General features: G+C 43.1%; 1 protein-coding gene across 1 annotated transcript; it reads left to right on the top strand.

Annotated features, from left to right (window-relative positions):
• The first annotated feature begins 5,287 nt into the window (after positions 1-5,287).
• Positions 5,288-12,083, top strand: LOC129867154 (P3 protein-like). The gene has a single exon (XM_055940365.1). The coding sequence runs from the start codon at positions 5,909-5,911 to the stop codon at positions 7,307-7,309; it is 1,401 nt and encodes a 466-aa protein (XP_055796340.1). The 5' UTR covers positions 5,288-5,908; the 3' UTR covers positions 7,310-12,083.
• The last annotated feature ends 5,830 nt before the right edge of the window (positions 12,084-17,913 follow it).

The raw sequence follows: 17,913 nt of genomic DNA, 5'->3' as shown, positions 1-17,913 counted from the left end.
GCTTTCTCAGAAAAATTACTGACTGGGCTCACTTAACCTATTAAAAAGTCAGGTAAGACATTTCATGCTATGAATCCATTCATCTTATGTGATGTGCCCTTGCTGTTCAGAGAGCACAGGAGTTCCCTTACATCGTACAAATGGTGGTATCAAATTTCACAATTGCATTCGTTGTGTACGAACGTCCCATCAGCAATACTTAGCAGCGAACTGGATACCGTGCAATGTGTGTGTTCATGGTCACTATGTTTTTGCTCAGTGATCAAAGATGCAGCGGTCCAAAGATCAAGAGAATTTGATAGAGAAACATGTTGTTCCTGTAGTGGCTCATCAAGCTTCCGTTGCAGCATGGTCTCATGGACTAGACAAGTTCCTCCATAGATAAAACCATAAAGGTTACAAAATCTCAAGATGTCTACTACGTTCAACCTAGATTTTCTATAGCACACAGAGGATGTGTTATGCTTGAGCTTACCAGACATCAAATATCTGGTCAGGGGCGAAAATCTGATATCAACCTTGGAGGGGACAATTACATTAAATTTTCTCAAGAGGAATTCCTGAGGGGGACACCAAAAGTAGTGCTGTAACACATAGACTATGTTGTTAAATGTATATTGAGGAACCATAATTCCTACAACTGGATAATTGATAGGTACAGTAGTTAACTGAAGGGTTTTCCCAACTTGTTCAAATGTTTAAATCATTATAATTCTACTACTAATAATAGTTATAGCAGTGCTCCTTACCAGTCCAGTATGTATGCAGGTATTCGTACTTACAACCAGCAATATCAAGAAAGGTCAGTAGGTGACAATGGTACTGTACACTGTATGGGTGTAGTTTTCATAAATACAATGAACATGGTGTGATCACATCTAAAAGAATCTCCATTGAGAACCATCACAAAGTTGGTCTCCGTATTGAATTGACCTTTTAATTTGACTTTTTCTGATACATTTATATAGTCATTAAATATGTCCACCTGGCCTGAGTCTACAATATCTTTGCAAGAACAAAAAGCTTAAAATAAGTACAGTTCTAAAAGCAAAATAACTACTTCAATGAAAAACCCAAATAAATCAACCAAAATATCCTTCAGTCAGTGTCTCAACTCTTCAAACAGCAGCTATGGACAAGTATGTCGCACAAAGTATGCAATTTTAAATAAAATAACATGAAATAAATCATTTGTAAGTGTACTAAAAACTACTAAACAAAAGAACAACTATCAATTACACCATGGGTTCTCAAACAGGGGTCCATGGACTAATTGCAAGGGGTCCGTGAAATAAAAAAGTGTAATGAATGTAGTCAGTACCACAAGGTTTCCAGTAAGTTTACATATAATATAAAGGGGGTGGAGGTCCCTGAGGACCGCTCAAAACCTTGCCTGCCTTGCCTCAAAATATGCAGGGGTTCCAGTACCCCAAAAAGGTTGAGAACCACTGCTATACACACTACTGAACAAAAGAACCGAGCATATGTTTGCGGGTTTCCTCAACAACACATCAGTTGGCACTTTCGCAATGCCCTCGCCTGTTGTCTCCGACACCCTGTATAGCCCCATAAACTCCTTGTGAGGGACAAGGTCATGGTCAACATAACGCAGACAGACATTCTCCTGTTCAGCACCAGAGACATCTTGAGTACCATCAACAATTAATGAAAATTGTACAATCGGAAGAGACCTAATCTCAGCTGCAATGCCTCGAATGACTATTGGCCATGATGTTCAGAATTTCATTCTGTGCTTTGGGGCCTGTGTACATTGTGGTACGCTCTGTTAACCACTTCAGTAAAATGGGATCATCCTCTTCTGCCCTAAGTTTCAAAATCTGGTATAAATTCCCACTGTCATCCGTGTGGCCTCTAAAGGCTTGTCCCTGTCTTACTACATGCCGCACCGAACTAACAATTTTCATCAAGCAATGCCTTGCGTCATCCTGCTGTTTACCCCACGCGCTGGACATAACTGGACACTGATTGGATTTAGCTGGTGTGCTGTTACAATTACAAAGTGGCGGTGGGTTTGGCAATTTTGATGTGCTGTGAATTTTTCAATGCCTTTTCTCCAGTTCCTAAATCCTGCACTAACGAAGGCAGCATCAGCTCTTTGGCCAAAAGATGGCTGGCTTGAAAACCCTTGGCTACAGTGAAAACACAACACTCCTTTTATTGATGGATTATAATGTAGCCAGGGGAAATCGCAAAACCATCTCTCTTGAAACGTCAACACTCTGTTGGCAAGAGTTTGCGGTTCTATAAATTATGGGTGTGGCTGATATGGTTTTGTGCCATCACTGTGGTAACTGGACAATGCTGTGCCACTGTCCCCTATACTGGTGCTGCTGGCAACAAGGGTGACACTTGGTCCTGCCGTGGCTGTGACACTGTCCTCTGAAGTCTCTCTCCCTGGCTCTTTCCCTTTCACCACCCTAACTGACTCAGTCTGTCTCCTAGAAAATAAATAAGGTGTTTGCCGTACTCCTAACTACCGGTACCCAAAACTACACAATTAATCACAACAGCAATACCATTGCCGTAAACAAATCTTAGTTTAGTCACCAGTTTAAGTTGAGAGTGGGGGTATCCATGGCATTTTCCAATTATGTCCCTATTTTACAAGTCAAAAAAATTGAGAACCTTTCATAATGTTGCCAAACAAAGACTCAACAAACTTACCTGAGACTCCCTGTCTGCCAATCTGTCCCTGCATATCTGTCCCCAGCTCTGCTGTCTGTGTGCCATCTGTTGCCTGCTCTGCCTAATGACATCATTGTGAAACATTTCCATTAGCATTTTACTTCTTTCTTATGAACATTTTATCAACTAGTCTTTGAGATATTAGGATACTAGAGTTCTTACTATGCGTTTTGGTGTACTGACAAATACTCTGATGTCCGTCTTCTTACTTTTTTCAGCCATTTTTCTACCTGGCTGGCTGGCTGGCCTAGCTGCACACACACACATTTACACAACACATGCTGCAACCTTTTGTAATTTAAATAGTTTGTTTCATATTGGCTGGCTTCCAACAATAGCTGAATTTGTAAAGCTAGCGAGCACCAATTCCGTTTCTGTGTGTTTGCTATAATCTTTGCTGCCTGGTTAAATAAAGGTGAAATAAAATAAAATAAAAAAAGTTCACTAGCGACAATTTATCTTTTGCAACGAGACCATTATATATATTTAAGACAATGGTAGAAGAGAGTGTAGTTCTGTTCAGTTTGGACTTCAGTTTATTGCTAACCTTATCACAGGGACGTCGAAGCACTACAGCTGCATGCTGATCTTGGAATAAACTGACGATAGCAAAGATTCCATCTTTGACGACGCCACATAAATGGAATAGGTACTAGCTAGCTTGATAGTTAATGTTTGCTTTAGTTTGCGCGCTAGCTTTGCAAATTCAACTAGTGTGTGAACCCTGCCAACATAAAAATAAATAAATAACATTGCTATGGACCTGCTATGGATTGACTGAATTAACCTCACGTCAGTTACGTACATGTCCCTTTCGGACAGTAGATACGAACCCTTTTTTTACCTTGCCAGCTAAAGAACTGGCAGTGGATCAAACCATTGTGAGGCAAAGGGCGGGGGGGGTCGCAATCTTTTGAAATTTAAATGCGCTATTAAGTGTCTATAATCAGCAAGTGCTTTCATTGCGTATTATTAATATTATTGAAATTACATAGTTATGTTTACAGTGATATATTGGGGGGGACAAATCATCTTTTTCCCAAGATGGGGGGGTCGTGTCCCCCCCGTCCCCCCTGGGATTTCCGCCTATGTATCTGGTACTAGAACAGACTAGCTTGAACACCTTAAATCCACCCTTCTGCTCGACAAACATACCAGGTGCTCCCCCTCTCACACACTACGCTGAACAAAAATATAAACGCAGCATGTAAAGTTTTAGTCCCATGTTTTATGAGGTGAAATAATATATTCCAGAAATGTTCCATTATGTAGAAGAAGCTTATTTCTCTCAAATTTTGTGCACACATTCTTTTACATCTCTGTAAGTGAGCATTTCTCCTTTGCCAAGAAAATCCATCCACCTGACAGATTAAACAGCATGATCATTACACAGGTGCACCTCATTACACAGGTGCACCATTACACATTGTGCTGGGAAAAATAAAAGGCCACTCTAAAATGTGCAGTTTTGTCACACAACACAGTGCCACAGATGTCTAACGTTTTGAGGGAGTGTGCAATTGGCATACTGACTGCAGGAATGACCACCAGAGCTGTTGCCAGATAATTGAATGTTCATTTCTCTACCGTAAGCCGCCTCTAACATTGTTTTAGAGAATTTGGCAGTACGTCCAACCGGCCTCATAACCGCAGACCACGTGTATGGCGTTGTGTGGGTGAGCAGTTTGCTGATGTCAACTTAGTGAACAGAGTGTCCCATGGTGTGCACCATGGTGGTGGGGTTATGGTATGAGCAGGCATAAGCTACGGACAACGAACACAATTGTATTTGTTGATGGCAATTTGAATGCATAGAGATACCGTGACGAGATCCTGAGGCCCATTGTCTTGCCATTCATCCGCCGCCGTCATGACAATGCATGGCCCCATGTCGCAAGAATCTGTACACAATTCCCTGGAAGCTGAAAATGTCTCAGTTCTGGATTGCATACACACCAGAACATTGAGCATGTTTGGGATGCTCTGGATCGATGTGTACGGCAGCGTATGGTCACGCCAGATACTGACTGGTTTCTAATCCACGCCCCTACTTAAAAAATTACAAAAATTAAGTATCTGTGAACAGCAGATGCATATCTGTATTTTCAGTCATGTAAAATCCATAGATTAGGGCCTAATTAATATATTTAAATTGATGATTTCTTTATACGAACTGTAACTCAGTAAAATATTTGAAATTGTTGCGTATTTTTGTTCAGTATAAGAAAACAAGCCCCCCTGCCCTGCTTAAATGCATTATTTATTGCATAAATCGTGTGTGTGTGTGATGCCACCCTTACAAAAAAGATTGCAGTAATTTTGAAGTCTAACTACAGTTACAGTGCAGTATAATTCAGCAATTACTGCTTCCAAAATACCACAGTCGACTGTAGTTACTGCACTTTTACAGCAGTTTCAAAACTGCAATCTTTTTTTGCAAGGGCAGAATAACTAAATAAAGGAAAATACCTCCAGCCACAATGAACTGCAGTTTATATGTTTTGGACTATGTTAATCTTACTCCACCATTTTCCTTTAGTCAACATAACATGACCACAGCATTTTGCAGTGGGTCCTCCCCCATAAATAAACGGTGTATCCTCTATGATGCTGAGAATGCAGCCCACGCATGGAAGAAAGAACACCCCCGCAATTAGATTTTTCTCAAGTGACGTTGGTGCTTATTTTGGTAAGGGACCTAGAGAGTTAACGCGACAACAAAAAAGAGCGTTAACGCTAGGGGCTTCTCTGATTGGATTAAAATAAGTCTTAGCGAGCGAGTGAAATAAGAGAAGAAATCAGGGGGAAACGGCGGTGGTGACAGTTGGCATCAAGCAGAGACAATAAAAACCGGAACGCGAGGCGACGATTCGCCGAGGCATATGTTTCTTCTTAGCACGAAAAAATGAGTCGTGAATCTTCTGATATCGGTCAAATATGACAGCATTTTTTTTATTTTTTTTATTTAAGCAGCGTTCAAGTCGGATGGGGCGGGGTGATGTTTAAATTCCGGTAGAAAGAGAGCAAGAACACGGGTGAAGCTAAATGGGTACCAGAAGGAATGTAGACCCCGCTACCTACGTAGCTATTGTATCAGGGGATCTGAGAAGTTTTTATCGCGTTCTGTAAAAGGAAGGTGGTTTAATACGGACTGGGGAGGTCGCAGGCTGGGGAGCAGCGTGTATTTGCGGCGCACCTAACAATGAGGACGCTATTTGGATTCTGTTGTCTCTTCTTGATAACGAGAGGAACAGATCCGCCAACGGAGGGCAGGTCCCTGACAGACAACAACAACATGAACGTGACGGCCGACAGTAACAGAAGGTATATACAAATCGGGGACGGGACCTCCCAAGAATTTGAGTTTCCCGAAAACACTAAGGGCGTGATTGTAATCTCCAGTCAATACCGAAGCGCCGTAAGTACGAAGGGCCGCGAGAGCTGGAAGCAGACGGTCAATGTAAGCTCCTTGGACTCGGAGGTTCTTTCCATCCTGAATGTAAGTGACAGTCATGCGGGGCCCGTGAAGAGTTTCATTATCAGCATAAGGTCTGGGTTGCCGGGTCGGGCACAACTGCTCATCCAGCTATTGGAGTTGGACCAGGATTCTTTCCCTGTTGTAATTGAAGAAAGGACAGATTACTGCATCAGGGTTGCGCCTGGCAGGGATGACCCAGCTGCCCGGCTCATACAGTCAGGCGTGCTGTCCCACTTTTCTGAAAACCCTGTCCTATTTGCCTTGCTGCCGCTCATCTTCATCAACAAGTGTGCCTTCGGGTGCAAGGTAGAGGTAGAGGTGCTGAGGGGTCTCCTGCGGAAGCCTGTGCCTCTCCTCTTGGGGGTCGCAGGGCAGTTCCTGGTCATGCCACTGTACGCCTATGGTCTGTCCAGGCTGGGCTCCCTGCCAAAGGCCCTCTCCCTGGGCCTGGTCATCACATGCTCTGCCCCGGGCGGCGGCGGAGGCTACCTCTACAGCCTGCTACTGGGCGGGGACGTCACCCTGGCCATCTCCATGACCCTGGTGTCCACAGTTGTAGCTGCAGCAGCCATGCCCCTGTCCTCTGCCCTGTATGGCAGGCTACTGGGTGTCCACGCTGCCCTCCACGTGCCCTTTATCAAGATCCTGGGCACCCTTCTCTTCATTGCCATCCCCATCTCCCTGGGCATGCTGGTGAAGCTACGTCTGCCCAAACTGACCCGCGTACTGCTTGCACTGATCCGGCCCTTCAGCTTCGTGCTCATCGTGGGTGGCATCTTCATGGCCTACCAGATGGGGGCGTCTATCCTGGCCAACGTGAGACCTCAGATAGTGGTCGCGGGGGTGACCGTGCCCCTGTTTGGGCTGCTGCTAGGGTTTGGGATGGGGAAGCTGGCAGGACTAGCAGTGCCACAGAGGAAGACGGTCAGTATTGAGGTGGGGGTGCAGAACAGCCTCCTGGCGCTGGCGGTTATGCAGCTGTCGTTCCGGCGGGCGGAGGCTGACTTTGCGTCCCAAGCGCCCTTCATAGTGGCGCTCAGCAGCACCTCTGAGATGCTCCTCATCGTCCTCGGTCACTTTGCCCATCGGAAGTTCTGTACCCCCACCACCCGGACTGAAACCTGATTGTAGACAGAGTTTCTGTTCTAAACCAAACCTGTGGAGGTCCCAGAGTGTTGGCTACAAATCACACACAACAATATGAAAACAATCATTGACATTGACACTGTACACAGGACAGCGAATGGACATTTAAAAAAAAAAATAGAAAATTCTTGAAACCAAAGGCCTTTTCCCGCTAACCCTGTTTTTTTCTTATTTTTTTTATGAGATTGTACTGAAGAGTACCTCATGTAAATAGGCCGAAGAAGAGAAATACCTATAAAAGAAAATATATTTTTCTATAAAACATTTTTTGTAATTGAAATTATTGATTTGTATCATGTTTACAAGAGGTTTATGTGTCAAAGGAATGGGAATGGTTTTGAAAACTGATTGTTTGTCGGATGGAAATGTGTGGTGTTTGAAAAGTACTGTTACAATTTTTTTTGTTCTGGATTCAAAGATGGTTTTCTAGGAGTCCATGTACTTTATAAAGATGAGACATAATAAAAGCATTCATAAAAGCAGTCTTGAGTTTGTCCAAGGAGGATCTTTATTTAAAGAAGGAATCTTAACACTGAGACGTAGTACTAAAGTAAAGATTGTGCTGCAGCACAGCTGAGCAATATAGCCAGTACCTTTGTTTCTGAGGGTGTTTCCGTGACAATATTTGCCTGTGCATAATATTTGTGGACTGATTAACAGGTTTCTTTGTGTGTGCCAATGTGAGGACATTTGCATGTCTCTTTGCATTGTGTATTTGCATTTGTGTTAAAACAATCTCATAACACATCTATGTTTGCATGTTATGTGGTTACCTTTTTTAAGGTCTAATGTTTCTAAGCCTTTTTACTCCTGAAATAGAAGTTGTAGTTTTCAATATTTTTTTGTGTGTAGTTCATAGGTCTTTGTGTGAGAGGGCATGTTATGACTGGAATGAACATGGTTTTCGGCAGGTGTTGGACTTGAAATATGCTCATACAGTCATAATAGCTGCCTACAGTGCTTTCGGAAAGTATTCAGACCCCTTGACTTTTCACCATTTTGTTACGTTACGGCTTTATTCTAAAATGGATAAAACAATTTTTAAAATTCAGCAATCTACACACAATACCCCATAATGACAAAGCAAAAACAGGTTTTTAGAAAATGTTGCTAATTTATTAAAAGTCCCAAACAGGAATTCCTTATTTACATAAGTATGCAGACCCTTTGCTATGAGACTCAAAATTGACCTCAGGTACATCCTGTTTCCAATGATCATCCTTGAGATGTTTCTACAACTTGATTGGAGTCCAGCTGGGGTAAATTAAATTGATTGAATATGATTTGGAAAGGCACACAACTGTCTATATAAGGTCCCACAGTTGACAGTGTATGTCAGAGTAAAAACCAAGCCATGAGGTCGAAGGAATTGTCCATAGAGCTTCGAAACAGGATTGTGTTGAGGCACAGATCTGGGGAAGGGTACAAAAAATGTCTGCAAGATTGAAGGTCCCCCAAGAACACAGTGGCCTCCATCATTCTTAAATGGAAGAAGGTCGGAACCACCAAGACTCTTCCTAGAGCTGGCTGCCCATGCCAAACTTAGCAATTGGGGGAGAAGGGCCTTGGTCAGGGAGGTGACCAAGAACCTGATGGTCACTCTGCATTCTGACAAACCTCCAGAGTTCCTCTGTGGAGATGGGAGAACCTTCCAGAAGGACAACCATCTCTGCAGCACTCCACCAATCAGGCCTTTATGGAAGTGTGACCAGACAGAAGCCACTCCTCAGTAAAAGGCACATGACAGCCCACTTGGAGTTTGCCAAAAGGCACCTGAAGACTCTCAGATCATAAGAAACAAGATTCTCTGGTGTGATAAAACCAAGATTGAACTCTTTGGCCTGAATGCTAAGCGTTATGTCTGGAGAAAACCTGGCACCATCCCTACGTTCAAGCATGGTGGTGACTGCATCATGCTGTGGGGATGTTTTTCAGCGGCAGGGACTGGGAGACTAGTCAGGATCGAGGGAAAGATGAATGGAGCAAAGTACAGAGAGGTCCTTGATGAAAACCTGCTCCAAGAGTGCTCAGGACCTCAGACTGGGGTGAAGGTTAACCTTCCAACAGGACAATGACCCTAAGCACACAGCCAAGACAATGCAGGAGTGACTTCGGGACAAGTCTCTGAATGTCCTTGAGTGGCCCAGCCAGAGCCTGGACTTGAAGCCGATCGAACATCTTTGGAGAGACCTGAAAATAGCTGTGCAGCCACACATCTGCAGAGAAGAATGGGAGAAACCAAATCCAAATACAGGGGTGCTAAGCATGTAGCGTCATACCCAAGAAGACTCGAGGATGTAATCGCTGCCAAAGGTGCTTCAGCAAAGTACTGAGTAAAGGACCTGAATACTTATGTGATATTAGAGTTGTTTTTTTTTACAAAAAATTCTCAAAACCAGTTTTTGATTTGTCATTATGGGGTATTATGTGTAAAGTGAAGGGGGGGAAAACAATTGATTCCATTTTAGAAAAGGCTATAACACAGATTTTGGAAAAAGTCAAGGCGTCTGAATTCTTTCCGAATGCACTGTATGTATTCATTTTCTGGCAAAAGCTAAACTGACACCTTAGGGGAGTGAACATTTTGTAAAATGCATTTTTGTAAGTGTTATTCCCTTTTACACCACTCAAGTATTTTAATTACTGTGTTTCTCTGTGCATTTGTAGTGGGAAATGGCATTGGAGCTTGGTTTTGGCACAAGACGTGGGAGCTCAGGAAAGTAGCATGTATGCTGAAGTCTATGGGCTGAACTCCGTTGTTTGAAGGGGCTTTGTCAATATTCGCAGTGGGGAGCCACAGTATTTTGTTTTCCTGTAAATGAGACGTGATAGTTAAAACCGTAAATGAAGATATAACTCAACTACCCCCAAAATCCTTAACTGTTTCCTTATTCCTGTCAATTATTGACACTTTTCTATTGGAAAACAGGTAGGGGTTTATGGGTAAAGTTGTATTTTGGGAAACAATAGTAAAATCCTAGAATATTTTTGAGGCAAGTCCATCTTGTGTTTCCATTACAAATTGCCATATACTGAAAACCTTTTTTGTTTTCCAATCGCAACTAACCCTAATCTAAAACGAATGGATTAACACACATTGAAGCCGTTGGGAAATGTTTACATGACTCTGCTTACATTGTGTTCTGGACCCTCCTGTACAGTGTCATAAGCCTTGCATATCAATAACACTCAGATGCACAACATATTGTCCATTTAATTAATATACCTGCTGTTAGACTTATTTTTAGGCAAAGGTATTTTAAGGATTTGAAGCTTTGCATGAAAATTATGTAAATTCACATGGTGAGTTATAATCATGCCACTACCAATGGGAGTCATCATTTTCTCAATGCATGTCTCTTTCCCTCTCTCAATGCCACGCATCCCCTGTCTGTAATTTCAATGAAAGGCTCTACAGCTGCTCAGCCTCACTTGCAATGGTAATTTGACCTTTGATAACCACAGATTTCAGCCCATGCATTCCACCTCGTATTCTGCTACACAGAGACAGACGGAGACATAGGGCCTAAACTATTTCACAGATACACACTATATACTCTAATTTACCTGGTATGATATTTCTCTTCTTGGTGCTACAGAGCCATGAGGTTACCATATGAGCTGTGTGGTTTGTAAAATCGTACGCAAACTAAGCAAAGTGCCTCTTTGTAAGTTGTACTTTGAGGAAATGCCTAAAGTGTCACTTCCATTAGAGAAATGGGTGAAAGTACCTGCTGTGGGTGCAAGGACAGTGTCACGTCCACTTGAGCGACAGCTCAGATTGTTTCTCCCAGGTAACAGTGTCCACTGTACTTTACAGGTTGACAGGTGATTTCCTGACACTGTTCCAGCAACTGCAGTATTTACACTTCCTATGCTGTGGTTTAGTGACACAATAGGAAAAAAAACACTTAAATATTCATGAGACAGATGGGATTACATTTGAATGAGTTGTTTTCCCCTTCTATGAACAGGTTTCTTGCCGCAGTGCCAGGGTGTCCAGGAAAACATGGGTAGAATTCACAGGAAATCCTCAAAAATATTCTCATTCATGTGTGCTTGTATCTCCAGTATGCCTATTCACTGGAACGACAAACAAAGGAAGACTGTCTGAAGGGCATACAATTCTCTCATCTTATGTTCAAACTTTTGCATATGAGCCATTCTCACACAAAATAGAGATAGATACAATTATGAATCAGGACTAGTCTCATCTGGTCCATCGACGGTATGGATGGATAGCTCATAGTCATAGCTGTACTGAAATTGCCTTCAAGTCGATGTTCTTGCAGCATTGGTGCTGTCAGGAACAACTTAACAGAGGAACATTCTGTTCAGTGACTAAAGAATGTGTCTGTTTAGAGTAATAAACTGTAGTACCTCACATTACTGCTGTCGCAGACATTTTCATCATCCCAGTGACAGTGTAGCTCTAATGGACTAGCTGGTGCCATTTACCTTCAATGGATCGATCAGCAAGATAGACAGAGACTGAAATGTTAGCCTTGCCAACCCTGATAATACATTGATCTGTTTGTCCCATGTCCTGTCTGAGGAGATTGATCTTTAGATGGTCATTAAAATTGCCTCTGTTCATTGTGTTAAGATTCATTCAATCAAAATAATTTGCTATTAGTTTGATTTCATAAAATACTTTTGGATGGATACATGTAGGATCGGTGCGGTTGGAGGGAATTTATTTTTGTGTTAATACTGAATGTATTATTAATTATTAAACTTTATGCATTTCTTACTGTATTTTTTTATTTTGAGTGGCAGCCTACAGGTTTTGTAAACTTATAATGTGAAATGGAAATGTACCTGTAACATTATCCATTTTCCCATTATTTGCTGCAGATCCTCTCAAGCTCTGTCGGGTTGGATGTTGAGCGTCACTGCACAGATATTTTCAGGTCTCTCCAGAGATGTTCGATCGGCTTCAAGTTTGGGCTCTGGCTGGGCCACTCAAGGACATTCAGAGACTTGTCCTGAAGCCACTCCTGCATTGTCTTGACTGTGTTTATGGTCGTTGTCCTGTTGGAAGGTGAACCTTCACCCCAGTCTGAGGTCCTGAGTGCTCTGGAGCAGGTTTTCATCAAGGCTCTCTATGTACTTTGCACCGTTCATCTTTCCCTCAATCCTGACCAATTTCCCAGTCTCCGCCACTGAAAACATCCCCACAGCATGATGCTGCCACCACCATGATTCACCGTAGGGATGGTGCCTGATTTTCTCCAGACGTGACGCTTGGCATTCAGGCCAAAGAGTTCAATATTGGTTTCATCAGACCAGAGAATCTTGTTTCTCATGGTCTAAGAGTCCTTTAGGTGCCTTTTGGCAAACTACAAGTGCGCTGTCATGTGCCTTTTACTGAGGAGTAGCTTCCGTTTGGCCACTCTACCATAAAGGCCTGATTTGGTGGAGTGCTGCGGAGATGGTTGTCCCTCTGGAAGGTTCTCCCATCTCCACAGAGGAACTCTGAAGCTCTGTCAGAGTGACCATCAGGTTCTTGGTCAACTCCCTGATCAAGGTCCTTCTCTCCCGATTGCTCAGTTTGGCTGGGCGGCCAGCTCTAGGAAGAGTCTTGGTAGTTCCAAACTTCTTCCATTTAAGAATGATGGAGTTCTTGGGGACCTTTAATGCAGCAAAATTGTTTTTGGTACCCTTCCCCAGATCTGTGCCTCAACACAATCCTGTATCTGAGCTCTACGGACGATTCCTTCAACCTCATGGCTGGGTTTTTGCTCTGACATGCACTGTCAACTGTCAGACCTTATATAGACAGGTGTGTGCCTTTCCAAATAATTTTCAATCAATTTAATTTACTACAGGTGAATTCTAATCAAGTTGTAGAAATATCTCAAGGATGATCAATGGAAACAGGATGCACCTGAGCTCAATTTTGAGTCACATAGCAAAGGGTCTGAATATTTATGTAAATAAGGTATTTTGTTTTTTATTGTTAAAACATTAGCAAACAATTCTAAAAACCTGTTTTCACTTTGTCATCATGGGGTATTGTGTGTAGATTGAGGTAAAAAAATTATGTAATCAATTTTAGAATAAGGCTGTAACGTAACAAAATGTGGAAAAAGGGAAGAGGTCTGAATACTTTCTAAATAAACTGTACATATATTATTATCTGCCATTCACCTCAAATCAGTCTGTATACATCCAACTACGTATTGTGTTGCAGCTGTGGTAACGGTGTTGGTGCGAGCTGGTTTTGACGAGACCATGCAGGAGGCTCTCCCTGGTTTGCTGTTCAGTGCTGGATGACATGCTCTCCTGTGAGTTTGAATGTCCCCTCTCATTGCAGCTCGAAACTGCATTCAATAGACAGAGGCTTTATCTCATCCAACTGCTAATATTAATTTCTGAGCCTGTGTTGTTGTTTTTTTTTAGGTGTGCTGGATACTTAGCATAGCAAGCAGACCCTGCAGTCTGGTGAAACAGCAGCTGAATGATGGTGAAGTGGAAAAGGCTGCTAATCAAACAGAATTATAGAACATACATATCAATCCATAATATTCCCTGGTATGTATCTCTTTTTGTTGGAAAAGGGTACAGATGTTTGATGCTTCCTTGTGTTGTGTGTCTGTCACCTGATGCACTGCGCTGTTTCTTCTCCCACTCTCTCTCATACACTCACCTACAGACTGAAAGTTAAAATCACAGAATATGTTATCATTGACATCTCTCTTTAATATAGGGCCTCTTGTAAAACAGCCATCTATATCATCTATCTCATCGGTGTTCTCCTCTACCTATATTCTACATAGTATCTGATGCCATTGCCATGCAAAGAGAGTGGGGCTTTGATAAACCCTGCATACTGTTGACCTCCTTGTTTCGTAATGTACATGGCTGGTGCTCTGCTCTGTTCTAAAGAAACATCTATAAATACCTTAGTACATCTATAAATACATTACCATGTCTGGTTAATGTGAGCTGCTCTTCCAAATATGTATTTTGTCATGTAGTTGTTTGTGAGGTCATGTGTGTATGTGTGTGACTGACCACATACATCTGAAATTAATGATGATGTACCTGTGGGTGTGAGTTATGACATTAGGGTGTTTTTACAGGACATTGTGAAATTACAGTAGGGTATGTTAAAACCGGTCTATAGAATAACAAGTGTAAACCTTATAATAGAGAGTTGTGATGTGACTGTATCTGGGGTGTGATATAACATCTAACCCTTTCTCTTTCTCTGTCCTAGTTGGCAGTAATATTCAAGGTAGAGGAGTTGCTGTCTCAACTGCAGTAAGTACTGGAGACTCATGAGGTTAACTGGAAGCATGTGCTCTCCTGTCTCTCCACCCTGCTTGTGTACAATCCAAACACACAGCCAAGCCTCAAAGGTACACACACACACACACACACACACACACACACACACACACAGACAGACAGACAGACAGACAGACAGACAGACAGACAGACAGAGACAGACAGACAGACAGACAGACAGACAGACAGACAGACAGACAGACAGACAGACAGACAGACAGACAGACAGACAGACAGACAGACAGACAGACAGACAGACAGACAGACAGACAGACAGACAGACAGACAGACAGACAGACAGACAGTTAGTTAGTTAGTTAGTTAGTTAGTTATTTCCAACAGTGCTCCTATGGGCTCCCGAGTGGTGCAGCGTTCTAAGGTACTGCATCTCAGTGCTATAGAGGCGTCTCTACAGACACCCTGGTTAGAATCCAGGCTGTACCACAACCGTCCGGGATTGGGAGTCCCACAGGACAGCGCACAATTGGCTCAGCGTCGTCCGGGTTTGGCCGGTGTAGGCCGTCATTGTAAATAAGAATTTGTTCTTAACTGACTTGCCTAGTTAAATGAGGGTAAAATAAATCAATAAAAATGACATTTCTCTCTTTGTACATCAGAGCTCCTGTCCAGGTTCCTAAGCTCAGCATTTGAGGGGTCTTTTTTTAATTGAACCTTTATTTAACTATGCAAGTCCGTTAAGAACAAATTATTTTTTTTACAATGAGGGCCTACCCCCGTTCAAACCTTCCCCTAACCTGGACGATTCTGGGCCAATTGTGCGCCGCCCCATGGGACTCCCTCTAGTACTGCGATGCAGTGTCTTAGACCGCTGCACCACTCGGGAGCCCTTGACTTGGAGAACATGATCACTGCTTTCCTCCTGGCCCGTAAGGGTGCACTGGAAGGGCCTGGTGTTTTCCCCTCGTACAGTGAGTGGTTTAAGGCTAGTCCCCTCAGAGTTTAGTTAGTGGCTACTAGAATACCAATATGTTGGTCCCCTCTCTTCTTATGTTTGGGCCTCAGACAAAGTTGACTTCTCTCCTGTCTTCCTGGATGTGTTTCGGCAGTGCCAGCAGTTACCATTGGAACAGTAAGAAGTCTGTGGTTTTCCTGCTGAAGTTCCTGTCGGACATAGTGTCCTTTGACCCCCGCAGTACCTGAAGGTCAGGTGACAGATACTCTGGCTCTGCTTTAACACTTTACTGCTGGACTGGGCCTTTAGTCTGACTGGTTCCCTTGCCAAGACCAGACTGGCTGACCTGAAGGTAGGGCCTAGAGAGTCACTGAACCAGTATGTGAGGCGTATATAGACCAGCTGAGACATTCCAGTTATTCCAATGTAACTAACTCTGACTGGTTGATTTACCATACGACAAACACTCTCATTCAGCAGCTAATTCATCTCCTCATTCATCTCCTCTCCTCCAGATGTATAAACAGGGTCCCCCTCTCTCTGTCTGCAGGAGATTGGCCTTTATGAGGATGTCTCTAGGGCAGGAGCTCTTGTGCAGGTTTGAGCGCCCTCTGCTGGTTGTATTTGTGTGCCATCTCTTCAATTCATGTTTTTCATGTATTAATTATGTGTGTATCAGTCTGTGTGTTTGTGTGCAATCTGCCTTCTCAGCCCCAGTGTCAGGCGGGTCAGGATGTGGACAAGGCAGTCTCTTTGTTTGAGAGCACAGGAAGGATATCTGCCACAGTCATCATGGAGGCCTTGTAGGTACCCTAAAATATAGCATCAACATGCTGCATAACTCTCACAAATCACCTATTGAGATCAATGTACTGATGACTGATACATATCGTATTGTGTTCTGCACTGTGTCTGTTTTTATGTGTCACCACACTAGCACTCTTTTCCTACTCCAGCATTTTCAGAAGGCCATATTTCCCGACTCGTTTTCTCCCTGCCCTCCTAACTCCACATGTGGTAAGACTTATGCTCTCTTGCTTTAAAATGAATGGATTTTATTGAATGGTGTGTTCACATGCTCTGTCCAGCTATTGTATTCTTTGTCTCTGTCCGGTCAGCTGCATGTAAAGCCTGATATCAGGATAAATTTCATAGATTCACTCAAAAAGTCAGTTCTGGTATTCACACTCACAGCCATACAACCACTGACTGACCACACAGTTTTCTGTTATCGCTTTGAGTCTGATACAGATGTTTTGTGTATGTTGATTCCAGTTGTTTGTTCAAATAGTTAAACAAAAACACATACACACATACAAATCAAACCAGTCTTATTATCTCTGACTTGACAGAGTTGTCTGGCCAGGATCTCCCACACGCTGAGTATTGTGTTCCCTGAATGTGCTGAGGAACTGGTTGGCCAGACAATCATCAAGCTTCATGTAGATCAGTCGAATTCCCTAAGCTGCACAATAAAGTTGGAAGGAATGCCAGGAACTGCCGACTGTTCTCCCGTCTCTGCATTTCTCCCTCTCTTCTACTGTTTTTCTCCTCTGCTCTGTCTCAACTATTTCGTTTCCTACTCTATTTGTCTGTCGTTCTAGTTATTTCTGATGCCACACTCACTGTTTTGGTCTCTCACATTGTCTGTCTATCCTGTCTATGTTCAGGTGGAGAACATGATCCTCAGGAGCTTCTGCCAGAGACTTTTGGACGCCTCCGGAATAAGCCCACCAAATAATACAGAATTGTCACTACTTGATTTTCTTTCCAGTCCATCTGCACATAGTTGTGTATATTATGATGTTCTTAGCCTCCACAAGTGTAACTGCAAGTCAGCTTAAAAATGCACTTCTCTCCTTTGAGCTTAATGTGCTCTGTGACCCAAGACCGAGCCCCTGGGTGTCTCAGTTTGTCAACATCCTGCTGACAGCTGCTCACTGCCCTCCTGCAACGCATGTGGGACCTGCTCCACAACAAGGTGTCCATATATTTTTTTATCTGTCTCGCTCTCCATCTTATTTTCCCTCTCTCCTGCTCTCTCCATCTAATTTTCCCTCTCTCTCGCTCTCTCCATCTAATTTTCCCTCTCTCTCACTCTCTCCATCTAATTTTCTCTCTCTCTTGCTCTCTCCATCTTATTTTCCTGCTCTCTCTCTCTTTCTTACCCCCTCTCCTTTTTCCTATAGCCTCTTATAGTCTTCTTTTGTACCTCCCTATAGAGGGGGATCATTGAATTGTGCACCTTCATGCCTCCCAGGCCCAGTGCCCCCTCGTGCAGCTGTGCCCACCCCTGCTGCCCGGCCCTGTGTCTGTTCCGGAGGCACTGGCCACTGCCTTGCCATGCCCCACCCAAACCAACATGCTCTTCTGT

Source organism: Salvelinus fontinalis, chromosome 12 (genome assembly GCF_029448725.1).
Source record: "Salvelinus fontinalis isolate EN_2023a chromosome 12, ASM2944872v1, whole genome shotgun sequence".
NCBI lineage: Eukaryota > Metazoa > Chordata > Actinopteri > Salmoniformes > Salmonidae > Salvelinus > Salvelinus fontinalis.
Note: the sequence above shows the minus strand (reverse complement) of the source record. Positions and strands in the feature narration are given on the sequence as shown.

Excerpts from the sequence above, each read along its gene's own strand:
- LOC129867154 (XM_055940365.1), top strand. The coding sequence starts at position 5,909 with ATGAGGACGCTATTTGGATTCTGTTGTCTCTTCTTGATAACGAGAGGA.